We start from the raw sequence: 16,462 nt of genomic DNA, 5'->3' as shown, positions 1-16,462 counted from the left end.
TATTCTAAATTAGTCCTTAAATTTTTTTAGCATTACAATTTCATCCTCAAACTATGACTCACATTCTAAATTGGTCCCCACACTTTTAAATCTGTCAATTTCATCCCACATTCATCCAAATATGTAATTAGTTTTAACCATAGTTAACCTAAACTTTATTTTTTTAGAAACACATAATAATATAGGTTGGCTTAATGATTTATTAACATGGAATGTGATTAGTATATACATATAATTTGGGATGAAATTGAAATGTTTAAGAAGTTTAGAGACCAATTTAGAATGAAATTAAAATGTTCAAAAGTTTAAAGACAAATTTAGAATAATATTAATAGTTTAGGGATGAAATTAAAATATTTAAAAGTCTAGGAATTAATTTAAAAAGAGGATCATAGTTTAGGTACATATGATGCAATTAACTCTAAACAATATAAGATTTATCGTGATTATAATCTCGTATAATTTAAGTAAGAGTTTTTTAAAAAATTTAAATATAATTTTTTATACGTGTATTCATTAAGTGATCGAAGACAATACATATATATGCGTGCCATTGCTCAATCAACTCATTTTCGTGCTCGTGCAATTACATAACACTTTGAGTGATTACAAACATCTATTAATATGAGGGGCCTAGTTCGATCCAAAAGCTAGGATTGATCATCAAAACCCAACCATGAAATTAATTAATTTTAGATAATAAAAATGATTTAGAGTGTAAGAAAAAATTACCAGTATACTGAATTAAAGGAAAATATATTATAGGTCATTATACTATGTTAAATAATTTTTGTGTCATTGAACTTTCAAATGTCACACAATAATCATTAAACTTGTCAAAATTATTAAAAATGATATCAATATATTATAGAACAGTAATAAAAATTTGATAAGTTAAAGGATTATTTTGTAATAGTTTGATAAATTTAAATTTTATGTTATAATATATTGATAAATTTTAATGAACATTTTGTAACTGATTGACAATTTTAATGGTTGTTTTATATTGTTTGAAAATTTATTGATGAAAAATATCATTTTAGCATTGTTTAGGAAGTATTGGTGTACTTTATCCTTAATTAAAAAGAAAGGGTAAAAATGAGAGAAAAAGGAGTTAAGATCAATGTTCAAGTAAAAGCCAAAAAGAAAAAATCCTAGACCACACAACGGTTGGTAAAAATACTTACCCAAACGCAATAAAATGGGTTATCTGCACCGACAAGTTGCTTCAAAGAAAGAAGACTAAAAAGGAAGAACCTTATAAACACGCCCCAGCCCACACACCACGCGACGGTGAAAAGCTCTGAAAGCGACGGCAATGACATCTGAAAACCAACCACGACATTCCCAAAGCGAGTTGCCCTGTGTCCTCAGCTTAAAACTGCCGCCATCCTTCCTCACCTTTGGTGACCATTTCTTTGACTCGCCCAAATTCCAATACTTGAAAGCATACGAATCCCCACTCCCTCTCCCCCAGTTCTTGCAGGCACATGCACAGTCGGTACAAGCCATTCTCGCATCCGGTGCGGCTCCCGTAACGGCCGAAACTATCCGCCTTTTGCCCCGTCTGGGTTTGGTCGTTACCACTAGCCAGGGCCTTAATCATATCGACCTCTCCGAGTGCCATCGCCGTGGCATCGCTGTGGCTGGAGCTGGAACTTTATACTCCGCTGACTGTGCAGATTACGTGGTCGGATTGTTGATCGACGTTTTGAGGAAGATTTCGGCTGGCAACCGCTATGTCAAGCAAGGGCTCTGGCCTTCCCAAGGAGACTATCCACTTGGCTATAAGGTGCTAAATCTTATCCTCTCTCTCTCTCTCTCTCTGTCGGGTATGGCAACCCAATGCCTTTTCAAGTATCCAATATGAGATGGGTACAAGACGGATACAGCTTAGGTGTGTATTGAAGACGTCTCATATATTGAAAGAGTACAGCTGAATTAATTTGGTTCGCCGGAGAGATTTTAACAGACATCGGAAATGATGTTTAATTATGCTCGTATCTAATACTATTTTTTAGATTTATTTTTAAAAAAAATAATAAAAAGTTAGTATTTTAGATAAGAAATTGAAATTAATTTTGAAGCTTAGAATATGATTTTTCGAAATATTTCTGGGTTGAGATGTATTTTTATGAGGAAATTTTACCGTGCGGTTTTTTTAATATACAATTAAAGAAATGATTTATCGGTTTTATTATTTTTTAATAAAATGGTAAAAAATTAATTAAAATATTATTATTTTTACTTAAAATATTAATATTTTTTAACATTTATGTTAAAGTGTCTAATAATAATAAAACTGATAAAAAATAATAAAATTGCTAATATTTTATTAGATATGTTAACAAAATCGATAAAACGATCAATAATAATAAAATCAGTAAAAATAATAATATTTTCGATAATTTTTTTATCAATTTTGTTAAAAATAATAATAAAACCGATTACGCCTTCGTTAACTGTATATTAAGTTGCGCATTTGAGACTTTCCCATTCTTATGCATTACTGTCTTTCAAAAATTTATTTATGAATTTTAACAAATATTTATAATTTTTTATATTTTTTAAAATTCTAAAATTTATTTAAATTTATTGTATTATTGCTGCACTCGTACCTTAAAATTTTGAAAATTTTCATTTTATGTGGTTATATCCGTTCTCGTATCCGACCAGTGCAAGATAAGTATCTCTCTCACTTTCAAAGGGAAAAAAAGAGGACAACCATAAAAAGTGTCGTTAATTATTTGCTAATTGCAATTTTCAGCTTGGAGGTAAGCGTGTTGGAATTGTAGGATTAGGGAGTATTGGAACAGAGGTTGCTAGAAGACTGGACGCATTCGGCTGTTCCATTTCATACAATTCAAGAAGTAAAAAATCATTAGTACCATACACCTTTTATCCCAACGTGCTTGAACTCGCGGCTAATTCCGATGTCCTTATAATTTGCTGTGCTTTAACCGATGAAACTCACCATTTGATCAACAAGGAAGTGTTGTCAGCGTTGGGGAGTGATGGAGTCATTATTAACATAGCTCGTGGACCGATCATCGACGAGAAGGAATTGGTGCGTCGTTTAGTTAAAGGAGAGATCCGAGGTGCTGGCTTGGATGTGTTCGAGCATGAACCTGCTGTTCCGGCCGAGCTCTTTGCATTGGATAATGTAGTTATGTCTCCTCATTGTGCTGTTCGTACATGGGGATCTTTTGAAGATTTGCGTAAAATAGTAATCGGCAACTTCGAAGCCTTCTTCTCGAATGAACCCTTATTAACTCCTGTTGCTTTGGATCATCTACCACATTTGTCACGTTAGCTACTGTGCCATTATCTTCTGTTATAAATATACTGCAGGGTTTCATGATTATGTAGAAACGAGGAACTGATCAAATATTTGCAGGGGGGAAGGACCGAGTGTAGGCGAGCGATGGAGAGCACCGGGACTAAGAGTTGGTGCATTATTAGGTGATTTGAACTTGTATTGTGAGTTTGAGAATAAAGGCTCTGGTTTAGGGAGGAGCAGTGGAACATTGTTCATCATTGCTTGCAAATGTTGTGCCCTTTCATGCTTGCTCTAGTAGTTAAGAAGTACCCAAACCGAGGCTTTAACAACCTTGCCTTGTAGAAAAGGCTTTGTTCCTCGTATTAATTGCACGTTCAGTCGTTCACACCGAAAAAGAAACTATAAAGTAATTCTTTAAAATATAATATTTTTACTAAATAAAATATTTCACGTCAAAAAGTAGTAGGGTATTTAACGGCCTAATAATTTGTTTTAGAATAATTAATCATTTGAGTGACAAGTTTATATTATTTTAAAATTAAATGATTCCTTTATAATTTTATAAATATTAAATCACATGCTATGTAATTTATCCTAAATTTAAACTACTATAATGATAAACTATAGCTAATACTGATCTGTCGGGACCTTTTCTTTAATGGAGTGGGAAAAAGACGTAATCAAAATGTCACCTCAACTATTTAGCTGAACATGCAACGTCGTTAGTTAAAACATTAAGTGAGATGTTACTGTGTTGGGTAAGATGGTCATAAGAATATGTGGTAGACAAACTCCAAAAATGCCGATTGAAAAAGTAGATGTGGTCCCATTATTTATTTGTGGACCTACGTTTAATTAGTGATGTAAACTTACCACTTTTACAATTTGTCAAATGATAAGAATATTGAATTAGTTTCTTTTATCTTAGTGACGTAAACTTACAACTATTACAATGCTTAAATACTTTTATCAATTTTTAGTTCTACAACTTTTTTTCTCTAAACTCCCTCTTTTCTTGTCATCATGTGCTATTTTCTTTTGAATTTTTTTAATATTTATTATATTTTTATGGTTCAATACAAAAATAAGTGTCTAAAATACTCAAAATTCACTTTTGGTGTATAATTTTTTTCTTAAAAATAGATTTTCCCATTACACTTTTAGGTGCGTGTCGTTAAAAATTGTTAAGTGATATGTGTCGTGTTTATATATATATATATTTTATTTTTTAAAAAATAAAAAAAATTTTAAAACATATATTTTTAAAAATATAAACATGACACATGTCTTTTAACGGTGAACATCTAAAAATATAACAGAAAAAACATTAAACACTTGTTTTTAACAGAAAATATTTTGGCACTAAAAATGAATTTGAAGTATAATTTATGTAATGATTTTTAAATTAAGCTTATTCTTAAATATACTCTCGTTGAAAATAATACTTTTGCATCAAAAATCTCTGAAAAAGAATTCTTCCATTAGTCAAAACTTTCGTAGTTTCACATATCATAATCGATCATATTAACATGTTTAATGACAGATTTACGAAATGTATTAAGAGTCAATTTTTGTTGCGAGACAACTAAATTTATTTGCCTGCTTTGTGTACTAACAATTAAAAATAAGGACTCTAACCAAACATCCGCACCTAATTAGAGTTGGGATATAAATCACAGTGTAAAATCGAAAGGGGGTTAAATTCTTTGAGCTGGGCATCATCTTCTTCATTACGTTTCTTCTCCAATCGATCATCATCAAGTCTTTTTTTTGGGGGGTAAACAATATAGAACACATTGTTGTTGCGGAAGACGACTATCGGATAGAGCAAAATCGCAACTGATAATTTGAGAAAATAAAAAATAGAGATAAAGAGGACACAAAATTTACGTGGAAAACCCCTAAATAATATAGGGTAAAAACCATGGACAACGGTAGAAGAAATTCACTATGAGAAAATAGGAATTACAACCTCTCTCGATCTAACAAGGAGAAAACAATGATAATTCTCTCTTGATAAAAAAGAGAAAACAACTCTCAAGAAACTCTCTAAATTCTCTCTAGTATTGGAAGAAAGCTAGATGCTTTGAGATGATTTTGAAGCTAAATGAGCTAGGGTATTTATAGTTGAAACTTAATGACTAATCTTGTAAATACCCTAAAGTCTAATTGCTAAATTTTGTGATTTTACCATTTCAAAATTCAACATTTCATGCACTTAATTTTGTTACTTTCGGTGGATTTTTTTTCCACATTTTCGGTGGATTGTCAACAATCTCCCACTTGAAGATTTGATTGGAACAATCAAATCTTCACACCATTCTTTCTACCTTGTACCTTTATGTTGCTTACGTCTCTGACAGGCCACAAGAGGATCGACACCAAGTAAATTTATCGGCATTTATCGCCTTCGTCATGAAATCTGCTATGTTGTCTTTGGTATGGATCTTCTGCATATCTATCGTCCCTTCTTCCACCTTTTCACGAATGAAATGGTATTGAACTCGTATGTGCTTTGTCCTTGAATGAAATGTTGGATTCCTTGCTAGATGCAAGGCGCTTTGACTGTCACAAAATAGAGAGACATACTCTTGATTGTGCCCAATCTCCTCCAATAGCATCTTCAACCAAATTGTTTCTTTACTGGTTTGTGTAGCTGCTACATATTCTGCTTCTATTGTGGATGTAGCCATAACTGACTGCAATTTTAAAACCAAGCTTACAGCTCCACCAGTAATTTTGAACACATATCCTGTAGTAGATTTACTTTTATCCAAATCCTCTGCATAGTCAGAATCGACATACCCATTTATAAGTAAGTTTGATCCTCCGTAACATAATGCAACATTTGAGGTCCCTTTGATGTATCTAAGGATCCTCTTTACTGTATTCCAATGCTCTTTGCCTGGATTCGCAATGTACCGACTAACCACTCCACTGCTTGTGCAATGTCTGGTCTTGTGCATATCATAGCGAACATTAAACTTCCCACTGCTGATGCATACGGTACTCGAGACATCTTTATCCTCTCTTCTTCACTGCTAGGACTCATACCGGAAGATAATTTGAAGTTAATAGGAAGAGGGGTAGAAATTGGCTTACAATCTTGCATGTTGAATCGTGACAAGATCTTCTTCAAGTAATTCTTTTGTGAAAGCCAAATCTTCCTATTACTTCTGTCTCGGTGAATTTTCATCCCTAGAATCTTGTTTGTTGATCCCAAGTCCTTCATTTCAAATTTCCTAGCCAGTTGTGCCTTCAATTCTTCAATATGATATTTGTTGGGTCCTGCAACCAATATGTCATCCACATACAACAATAATTTAACAAAATCCTTATCACCAGACCTCTTGAAATAAGCACAAGGATCTGCATTAAGTCTGTTGTATCCAAGGCACATAATGAAAGAATCAAATCTCTTATACCAACACCTCGGCGCCTGCTTTAGACCGTACAAAGATTTGTTCAACCTGCAAACCAAATTCTTTTTTTTTTCCTTCAAAACCTTCAGGCTGGAGCATGTAAATTTCTTCTTCAAGATTTCCATGAAGAAAAGTTGTTTTAACATCTAGCTGCTCTAGATGTAAGTTCAATGTAGCACACATTGCCAAGACTACTCGAACTGTTGTTAGTCGAACCACAGGAGAAAAAAATTCATTGAAATCAATAACTTCTTTTTGAGCATATCCTTTGACCACCAATCTTGCACGATACCTCTCCACTTGATCGTCACCATTTTGCTTGATTTTGAAGACCCATTTGTTACCAATTGGCTTCCTCCCTTGTGGTAGTGGCACAAGGTCCCATGTATTATTTTTATGAAAGGCTACGATTTCTTCTTGCATCGCCATCATCCACAGTGAAGCATCTGAGCTATTTATTACCTCCTGGTATGTTGATGGCTCACCGTCCTCTATTAAAAGGCAGTATGCAACATTTCCTTCTATAACATAATCTGAGTGCCAATTGGGACGTCTTCTCACATGATCTGATTGACGAGTTGTTGGAGCTTCAGAACTCTCTGGTTCTTGTTCATCATGTGATGGTTCTTGTTCATCATGTGATGGTTCTGCTTCAGAAGAATCTCCTCGTTCAACCTCTTTTTCTACATGTATCTGTGTAGTCTCTGACTTTTCAGCGCTTTCATCATCTTCTTTTATTTGTAGCTTATCTTCTACAAAGATAATATCCCTGCTGATGACTACTTTGTGGGCAGTGGAATCCCACAAGCGATACCCCTTGACTCCATCAGCATACCCCAAGAATTTACATTTCCTAGATTTTGGATCCAGCTTTGAGATTTCTTGGGAGTTGTACATCACGTACACAATACTTCCAAATATATGGAGGTTTGAATAATCAGTTGGTTTATCAGTCTACATCTCCATTGGTGTCTTTAGCTCTATTGCAGTTGATGAAGCTCGATTCACCAAATAACAGACAGTATTGACTGCTTCTGCCCAGAATGATTTTTCTAGGCCTGCATCCCTTAACATTGCTCTTGTTATTTCTAACAAAGTTCTGTTCATCCGCTCTTCCACTCCATTTTATTGAGGAGTGTTTGCCACTGTGAACTGTCTTTTGATGCCTTCTTTCCTGCAAAAGTTATCAAATTCTTCGCTTGTGTATTCTCCTCCATTATCTGTTCTGAAACACTTGATCTTATTTCCAGAATCAAGTTCCACCCGCGCCTTGAAGTTTTTGAAAGTTGAAAACACGTTTGACTTCTTCTTAATAGGGTACACCCAACATTTCATGGAGTAGTCATCAATAAATGAGACAAAGTATTTTGCTCCACCTAAAGATGTAATTGGTGCTTGCCATACGTCAAAGTGAACCAATTCTATAACACTTTTGCCTCTAGAATTTGATTTGTTAAATTTCAACCGGTGCTGCTTACTTGTTATGCAATGGTCACACAAAGGAATTGTTACCTTTGTTAAGACTGGAAGTAGGTTTTGCTCCACAAGGACTTTCATTCCTTGTTCTGACATGTGTCCAAGTTTCTGATGCCATAGCATTGCAGAATCTGAACTACATGAGGCAACAGAGACTTCTGCTTCTATAAAAGTCTCTCCCTTCAGCATATACAAGTTTGCTGCTATCTTTTCGCCTTTCAGCACCACAAGCGCTCCACGGAACACCTTCATGATTCCATTATGTGTTTCAATCTTTCTTGTATTATTATCCAACAATCCGTAGGATAATAAATTTTTCTTCAGGCCTTTCACGTGCCGCACATCTCGAACAACTTTAATTGTTCCATCATACATCTTCAATTTGATGGTTTCAACGCCAATGATCTCTAAGGCATGATCATTGCAACTATACACAGATCCTCCTGAGACAGGTTCATAATGATGGAACCATTCTCTTCTTGAGGTCATGTGATATGTTGCTCCCGAATCAATAAGCCATATATCTGCATATCTCTTTCTGCCTTCCACAGTGGTTGACGCTCACAACATAGAGCATCTCCATCATCTGAAGTGTTTGCGGTATTGCCTTGTGGATTGGAGTTTTTATTTAGACTCCAACAATCATTCTTCAAGTGACCCTTCTTTCCACAGTTGTAGCACTTTAAATTCTTCTTGCTTCTCGACTTCAATCTACCATGGTTGTGACTGCTGCTTTGGCCACGTTCTGTTAATCTCCCTCTCATCGTTGTCAATCTGCTTGTTGCAGATTTACTTGTCTGTCTTTCTTATTCTTGCACCGATTTTCTTCTTGTAGAATAGCAACCGCAATGTCATCGAAGACTAGACTGGTGACATTATTGTTTGTCAAGTTGATGATGAGTTGATCATACGAATCCGGTAGACTTTGAAGTATAAGTTCAGAACGTTATTGTTCTCCTATTTTATAGCTTAAGGATATAAGCTGAGAAAATAAAGTGTTAAGTGTATTTAAGTGCTCCATCACTGAAGTAGATTATGGCATCCGGAGAGTGTACAATTTCCTCTTAAGGAAAATTTTATTGTGCAACGATGTGGCCTCGTACAATTTGGTGAGATGATCCCATATCTCCTTAGCTGTCTTCTTCTCCTCGATGCTTGACAATACTTCATCTGCTAATGCTAGATGAAAGTTTGCCATAGCATTCCCGTCCATTTCGATCCATTTGTTATCGTCTGTGAAATCTACCAGCCTTTCAGTGATAGCTGCTAGACAACCGTCTTTCCTCAGGATGACATTCATCTTCAATTTCCACAATGAAAATTTTCTCCTATTAAATTTTTCAATATCAAATTTCGTTGACATAGCTTTTAGATAGCTCCCACTATTTCACTATCGTGAATAGTTCTCTGGAACCTTCAAAGAATGGGTAATACCTTCCTACTTTCTTATGTTGGAGGATCCACCTTTTGGTGGCAACCACAAAGACAATAAGCAAATATTACACACTCAAATCTGGCTCGGATACCAATTGTTGCGGAAGACGACTATCGGATAGAGCAAAATCGCAACTGATAATTTGAGAAAATAAAAAATAGAGATAAAGAGGATACAAAATTTACGTGGAAAACTCCTAAATAATATAGGGTAAAAGCCACAGACAACGGTAGAAGAAATTCACTATGAGAAAATATGAATTACAACTTCTCTCGATCTAACAAAGAGAAAACAATGGTGATTCTCTCTTGATAAAAAGGAGAAAAAAACTCTCAAGAAACTCTCTAGTATTGGAAGAAAGCTAGAATGCTTTGGGATGATTTTGAAGCTAAATGAACTAAGATATTTATAGTTGAAACTTAATGACTAATCTTATAAATACCGTAAAGTCTAATGGCTAAATTTTATGATTTTACCACTTCAAATTTCAACATTTCCCACACTTAATTTTTGACAATTAATTTTATTATTTTCGATGGATTTGTTTTTCACATTTTCCGTGGATTATCAACGAGTGTTACCGCCAACTGTCTACATTCATGTCCATTTCTATCCACACAATCATGGATCCCAAAACCCAAAAGCTAGGTAACTTGGAATCAGCTACTTTACTCTTTTTAATACTCCGCTGCTGCCTAGCATTGTTTCTCGCACAAAACCACCAATGGAATCTCAACTACCTCAAGAACGAAGCAAGCTGAGAACGAAAGACCTCCCTCAGGTCCTAGTGATGAAACCACCACCACTTCTCACACTTTTCGAGGACAAATTCATATCAACCAAATTCCAGCTCTTAAAAGCATGGGAATCAACTCTTCCTCTAGATCAGTTCCTGACGACCTACGCAGGCTCAGTTCGAGCCGTCCTCTGCTCCGGTGCTTCCCCTGTAACCCCTCACATTATCCGGTTACTGCCTTCGGTGCAATTCGTTGTAACCGCCAGCGCAGGCATCAATCACATCGACTTGAATGAGTGCAGGAGGCTTGGCATAGCGGTCGCCAACGCCGCGGCTGTGTTTTCAGATGATGCTGCCGATGCGGCTGTGGGTTTGCTGATTGATGTACTTCGAAAAATCTCTGTCGCTGACCGGTTCGTTAGACGTGGTCTCTGGCCCGCCATGGGAGATTATCCTTTCGGTTCCAAGGTCATCATTTCTCTTTTTGTTTGTTTTACGTTTGTGGATTTCGTTCGATTCTCGGGGACATTTATTCTTGAGTTTTGATTCATCACTGATGCTCAAATTTGAGATTTCATCTTATAATTTAATTTGACCCTCAAATTTGGACTAACATCATAACTTTTATATATTTAGTTTGAACTTTTAAAATCATTGGCTGATCTGAATTGTACTACCTTATAGCTAACTTAAATTATTAAAAAAGAAAATTGAACTTTTGATATATGTACTAAAAAGGAGGATCAAAAGGGAAGAATTCATGATACTTCAGTTCCACATTGTCTTTAGATTTTTGGGTTTTCTTTTGATTATAACAATCTTTGACCAATTGCAAACTTTGTGCATGTATATCAATTGGGAGGCAAGAGAGTTGGGATTGTAGGACTTGGAAACATAGGTCAGCAGTCGCTAAAAGGCTAGAGGCCTTTGGGTGCACCGTATTATACAACTCAAGGAAACCCAAACCTTGGGTTCCATACCCTTTCTACTCCAACGTTCATGAACTCGCATGCGGCAGTGATGTCCTCGTCGTTTGCTGCGGATTAACAGCCGAAACTCGGCACATGATTAACCGAGAAGTCATGGTGGCGCTAGGAAAGCAAGGGATCATCGTCAACGTAGCACGTGGAGCAATAATTGATGAGAAGGAAATGGTGGTGTGTTTGGTACATGGGGAGATCGGAGGAGCTGCTTTAGACGTGTTTGAGAACGAACCTGATGTTCCTAAACAACTACTTCAATTGGACAATGTTGTGCTGACACCGCATAGAGCTGTTTTTACACCAGAAGGTTTCATGGCTGCCTGTGACCTGGTTGTTGCTAACTTGGAAGCTTTCTTTGAAGATAAGCCATTACTTTCTCCGCTCATAGATGAATGAATTATTGAATTTAAATAATTAATGTAACAAAAAAAACGCAAATAATTAAGTTTTATTTTGCTGAAATATTTTTGGATAATCTAGATGAATGGTCATTGAAATTTGAGTAATTATTTTTTCTCATTGATATTTTAAAATTAACGATTTGATCACTGATGTTATTGATTTATAATAAATTGATCATTCATCACTAACAATCATTAATCGAGAATAATAGAATGTTGAAGTGTCTCGTTAAACTAATGACATGTCATCACCAATCTCCCTTTACCCAAACGCTGCCGCATGAAACCCCTTAGGGTCATGAGCAATTCTTCTCTTTACAAGTGAATGAATCTGAAACTTGTTAAGAGTTAACTCGTAGCAGACAACTAATTTCTTCGTCAACTGAGTTCTGTGATAGATAAACAATATAGTCAGTGTACCTCGGGATGCTGGTAAGTGCTCTAAAAAAATGTGGCTAATCCTTCACACTTACATAGGTGATTTCATCAAGTCTATCTCAATATAGATCACCCAAATCAAGGATATGAAATCATTAAGAGCATTTAGTAAGCTCAACCTCACAATTAATATTCGATGAGTTCATCAAGTTCGTCTCTCAAGGCCACCCAAGTCATGGACTATGAACTCATTAAAAGCATAAGCTCCTCCTTTCACGTTGGTTGATTCATCAAGTCCTTCTCACTAGGATCACCCAAAACCTGGGCTATGAATCCATTAAGAGTTTGAAGACTCAACCTCAATTGTACATAATACGCCATAGGGATAGGAAATAGTGTACTATATTCAATCAAATTGGCTTAAGACCCATCCCCGTCAAGAACCATTTTCCTACATAACCCTTTAGTTAGTGGATAACTAGGTTCATTTCCGATTTCACATATTCCATAGAGAATACACCATTCTTTATTAAATGTCTTACACATTCATGTCTTATCCGAATATGCTTTTTCTTACCATTAAAGGCTTGATTTTCTCAAGTACTTTAAGAAAATTCATATTCACATGTCCTAATCTATCATGTTATAAATCAACAGATTCAACAATATAAGCATAAGTAAAAGCTTTTTTATTATCATTATTCATGGTCTCAACAACAAATAGCCTCTACTAAGATAATTTTCCCCCATAAAATTACCATTACGAGAAAGCACAAGTTTATCAGATTCAAACACAAGTTTAATTCATGCCTTATTCAAGAATCCACCACTAATAAGATTTCTACGTAAAACATGAACATACATAACATTATGCAAAGCCAAGGCTTTGCCAGAAGTAAGTTTAAGTAAGATCTTTCCTTTACCGAGTACTTTTGAAGTGGTGGAATTTCCCATGTAAACTTGTTCACCTTCAACTTCATCTTCAAAATCAGTGAACATTTCTTTGTTGGCACATAAATGTTTGGAAGCGCCAGTGTCCATTATCCACTTGGCATGATTTTCCACCAAGTTAACTTCTGAAATTACAGCAGCAATCACCCCATATGGATCCTCCACCAAATTTGCTTGTGGTTTATTTTCATTCTGGTTTTGATTCTTGTGGCGATCAGAGTGACGAAAGCACTAATAGGCTTTATGTCATTGCTTGCCACATACGTAGCAACTCACCAACTTGTTGGGTTTTTGCTTCGCTCTTGATTTTTTGAAGGTGGTTGAATTCTTAGGATGAGAATTATCATTCTTCTAAGGATTGACAGAGTTTCTAAACCTGTTATTTCTAGCACCAGAAGATTCCACCAAATTAGCCTTAAAAGAAAATTCATTTTTAGAGATAGAATCCTTATCTTTGAGGCGGTTCACCTCTTCTATCTTCATGTGACAAGGAAATGTCTCACTTCTTATGCTTTAGAAGGTTTTGATAATCGAACCAAGACTTGGGAAACTTCTCGATCAGTACATTGGCTTGAAGGATTTCACACATCTCCATTCCTTCAGTAAGGATATCTGAGACTAACTTCTCATAAGCGTGAACTTGTTCCATGATTGGCTTGTCGTTAGTCGTCTAAAATTTCAACCACCCCCAACTACATACTTCTTGATTCCTGCATTATCGACACCGTATTTTTTTCCAAGGTCTCCTATATTGACTTGGCGGATTTGTCTTTGATGAACAAATCAAAAAGATTATTGGTCATGTGACTGAGCATATGACCTCTGGTATGTTGGAAGTGTCAATTACATCCGAGGAAGGAATTATAGCTCCGACAATGGTAGGTGGGTTGAACAACACGTAGTCAACTTCTAGTTGTTCAAAGAAGATGACCATTCTCTGAGACCAACGACTGTAATTAGTTTCGTCTAACGGCTCGAGTTTAGACAAATCGAGAATATACTTGTTGAAAGTGAAAGACATGTTGAGCAGATAGTAATTTGCTTCTAAATTGTAAGAATTGAGACTGCAAAACAAATCAATTAGCACTGACAAGTACGATATAACCAAACAAATATGTAGAATTGTTACTGCGTCATGGTAGTCTACTGCCTTAGAAGCGAATTCGCCCCGACCGGTGTAATTGTTAAAAATGGACGATTGCCCCCAAGATTAACACAATACTCCCTGTTCCGTAAACCTGAGATAGGAAGTTAAAACTCAATTGATTGCTTTTTTAAGGTCGGATGATAAATGAATTTAATTTTCTAACGAAGGCTTCAAAAGGAAAGGAAAATAACAACGAAAGTTGGAAAGCTTTAGAGATGATTGGTAGGAGAGATATTTGATAAATGAGTGAGTGAAAAAGTGAAACAATCAACTTTGCACAAGAATCCCAATCATTTTGCACAAGAATCTCGCCACTCTCTCGTGGTTTCTCCAACAAAAACAATCAACTTTGAAAAGGTATTTTACAATATATGCATTAATCACAGGTCATAGCTATCTACCATCGCTACCGTTTAACCACTCCTTAGAACCCAGCACACCCCATCTTGTCGCGTGCTCTGGTGGTTCACCCCTGTTCACATGACACTCTGAGCCACCCGAGTAGTGTTCGCACCCCTCTGTCCTAGTCGTGTACCACCCTTAATGTATGAACCCATCTCGTTATGGGTATAAACCCCGTTGTTTTTGTTATAAAAAGTGGTTATTGTAATATTCCTAATGCTTCTTGTGGATCAAGGGTGGATGCATATGCCCTATAAGGAGTCAAATGCATATTCATTATTTTAGATAAGCTAGTAAATATAGAGTAATATATTAAGGAAAGAAAAAGAATAAAAAAATTGTATAACCCATCATGTTGAACAAATAGTATTAAAAATTTTAGACCCCATTTATAAATTTCTAGATCCATGGCTGTTGTGGATACGTAAATATTGTAGAAGTATCAGCTCTTCTTAAAGCGAGTTGCAGAGACAGTTTTTCAATTAAAGGCCATGTTTGACAGGGTCCTCAAGTCCACTTTCGTTGCTGGCCATCCACTGTCGACGAAAACAACTGAAGAATGCGCGCGACTGCAAGAACTGTTACGATTGAGGGTCTTAACATCCTATCCTGGTTACGGGGATCGCGAGACGCAAAAATTTAAAATTAATATATATTTTAAATATTTTTGTACATTTTTATTGAAAATTTATTTTTATCTATCTAGAGTTTTATAAGTTTAAGTTTGTCTCATCTGAAATTTTATAAGTTTAATTTTACCCCTATAAAATTTTTCGTTGGTTGCTATATCCACCTCATACTGCTGCCGAATATCGACTATCCAGGAGTGAATCATTATAATCCTAACGAGCTTCTGAATAATGGTTTTGTTCTAAAACTTAACCAAGCTTACCTCAACGAAATCAGCGACCCCATCCTTGGGTCCAACAAGTATCAATTGCCTAATCAAGTATATATACTACATTCATATTCTAGTGATCGAGTGAATCAGTTATATGTATGATATTTCTCAAAACTATTTGTTTTTTATTGGCATAGCAACGAGCTGGTTCTGGCAGCGACGATGATGATCTTGAGTTTTCTTTTGACTCGTTGTTCCCAGAAATCTACCTCTCCTATTGAACTCCGACATCGACGTATCCCAAGAAGATAATGCTCTTTGGAATGAGCAAGATGTTAGCCAGACAAGTGCATTATTTTAATTCTGGTCATCTCTATCCACCACCTTTTACCCTTTAATTCAGTACAATATTCGTACCTTACAGCTGTTATCCCAATGTACTAATACAATTAAGATATAATGTGCTATTGGTCTAAGCAATTTTTAATATCGATACCCTATAAGATATCGATATCATTAAGAGGCAAGTATCGATACTTATGAAAAAATATCAATACTCGTTGTTTGTATTTGATCCCTAACGTATTAATTTCCAAAATTATTATGGTTACGATACTAATAATGGGCAATTGTTGAATATTGAGATTCAAATTTATAAATCAATAATTCCATAATATAATACATGGAAATTAAATGGTGTTTTTTTATCGGCAAAATGTAAATTTTTATTAATAAGGATCAACCTAGCTCAAAAGCCTCATTAAAAACCTCTCTAGACCTAAATAGAGAAAAAAAGTACTTTGAACCAGGGCAACAAGCATTAATAGAAGCTTAAAACACTCCAGAACAAAAGGAACACCCCTTCACACAACAAACTAACAACTATCCAAAGCAAATAACAGCAAGGCAGCGAAGGCAAAATAAACTACACAACGATTGCGTACTGAATTTTTTTGATCCTATCCTGGTAATGTGACTCGTACATAAACATCTAAAAATATGAACGCGAT

General features: G+C 35.5%; 2 protein-coding genes and 1 pseudogene across 2 annotated transcripts; 2 read left to right on the top strand and 1 right to left on the bottom strand.

Annotated features, from left to right (window-relative positions):
- Positions 1-1,248: 1,248 nt before the first annotated feature.
- LOC120186188 (glyoxylate/hydroxypyruvate reductase HPR3-like) lies at positions 1,249-3,496 on the top strand. Its single transcript, XM_039190188.1, has 2 exons — positions 1,249-1,792; positions 2,768-3,496. The coding sequence occupies exons 1-2, from the start codon at positions 1,319-1,321 to the stop codon at positions 3,311-3,313; spliced, it is 1,020 nt and encodes a 339-aa protein (XP_039046119.1). The 5' UTR covers positions 1,249-1,318; the 3' UTR covers positions 3,314-3,496.
- Positions 3,497-10,321: 6,825 nt separating this feature from the next.
- LOC120186265 lies at positions 10,322-11,743 on the top strand (annotated as a pseudogene).
- Positions 11,744-12,915: 1,172 nt separating this feature from the next.
- LOC120186344 lies at positions 12,916-14,199 on the bottom strand. Its single transcript, XM_039190300.1, has 4 exons — positions 14,192-14,199; positions 13,883-14,126; positions 13,628-13,732; positions 12,916-13,293 (listed from the first exon to the last, which is right to left on the bottom strand). The coding sequence occupies exons 1-4, from the start codon at positions 14,197-14,199 to the stop codon at positions 12,916-12,918; spliced, it is 735 nt and encodes a 244-aa protein (XP_039046231.1).
- Between the last annotated feature and the right edge of the window lie 2,263 nt (positions 14,200-16,462).

Source organism: Hibiscus syriacus, unplaced genomic scaffold (assembly GCF_006381635.1).
Source record: "Hibiscus syriacus cultivar Baekdansim isolate YM2019G1 unplaced genomic scaffold, ASM638163v2 tig00113337_pilon, whole genome shotgun sequence".
NCBI classification, from domain to species: Eukaryota; Viridiplantae; Streptophyta; class Magnoliopsida; order Malvales; family Malvaceae; genus Hibiscus; species Hibiscus syriacus.
This window is presented reverse-complemented; position numbering and strand designations above follow the sequence as displayed.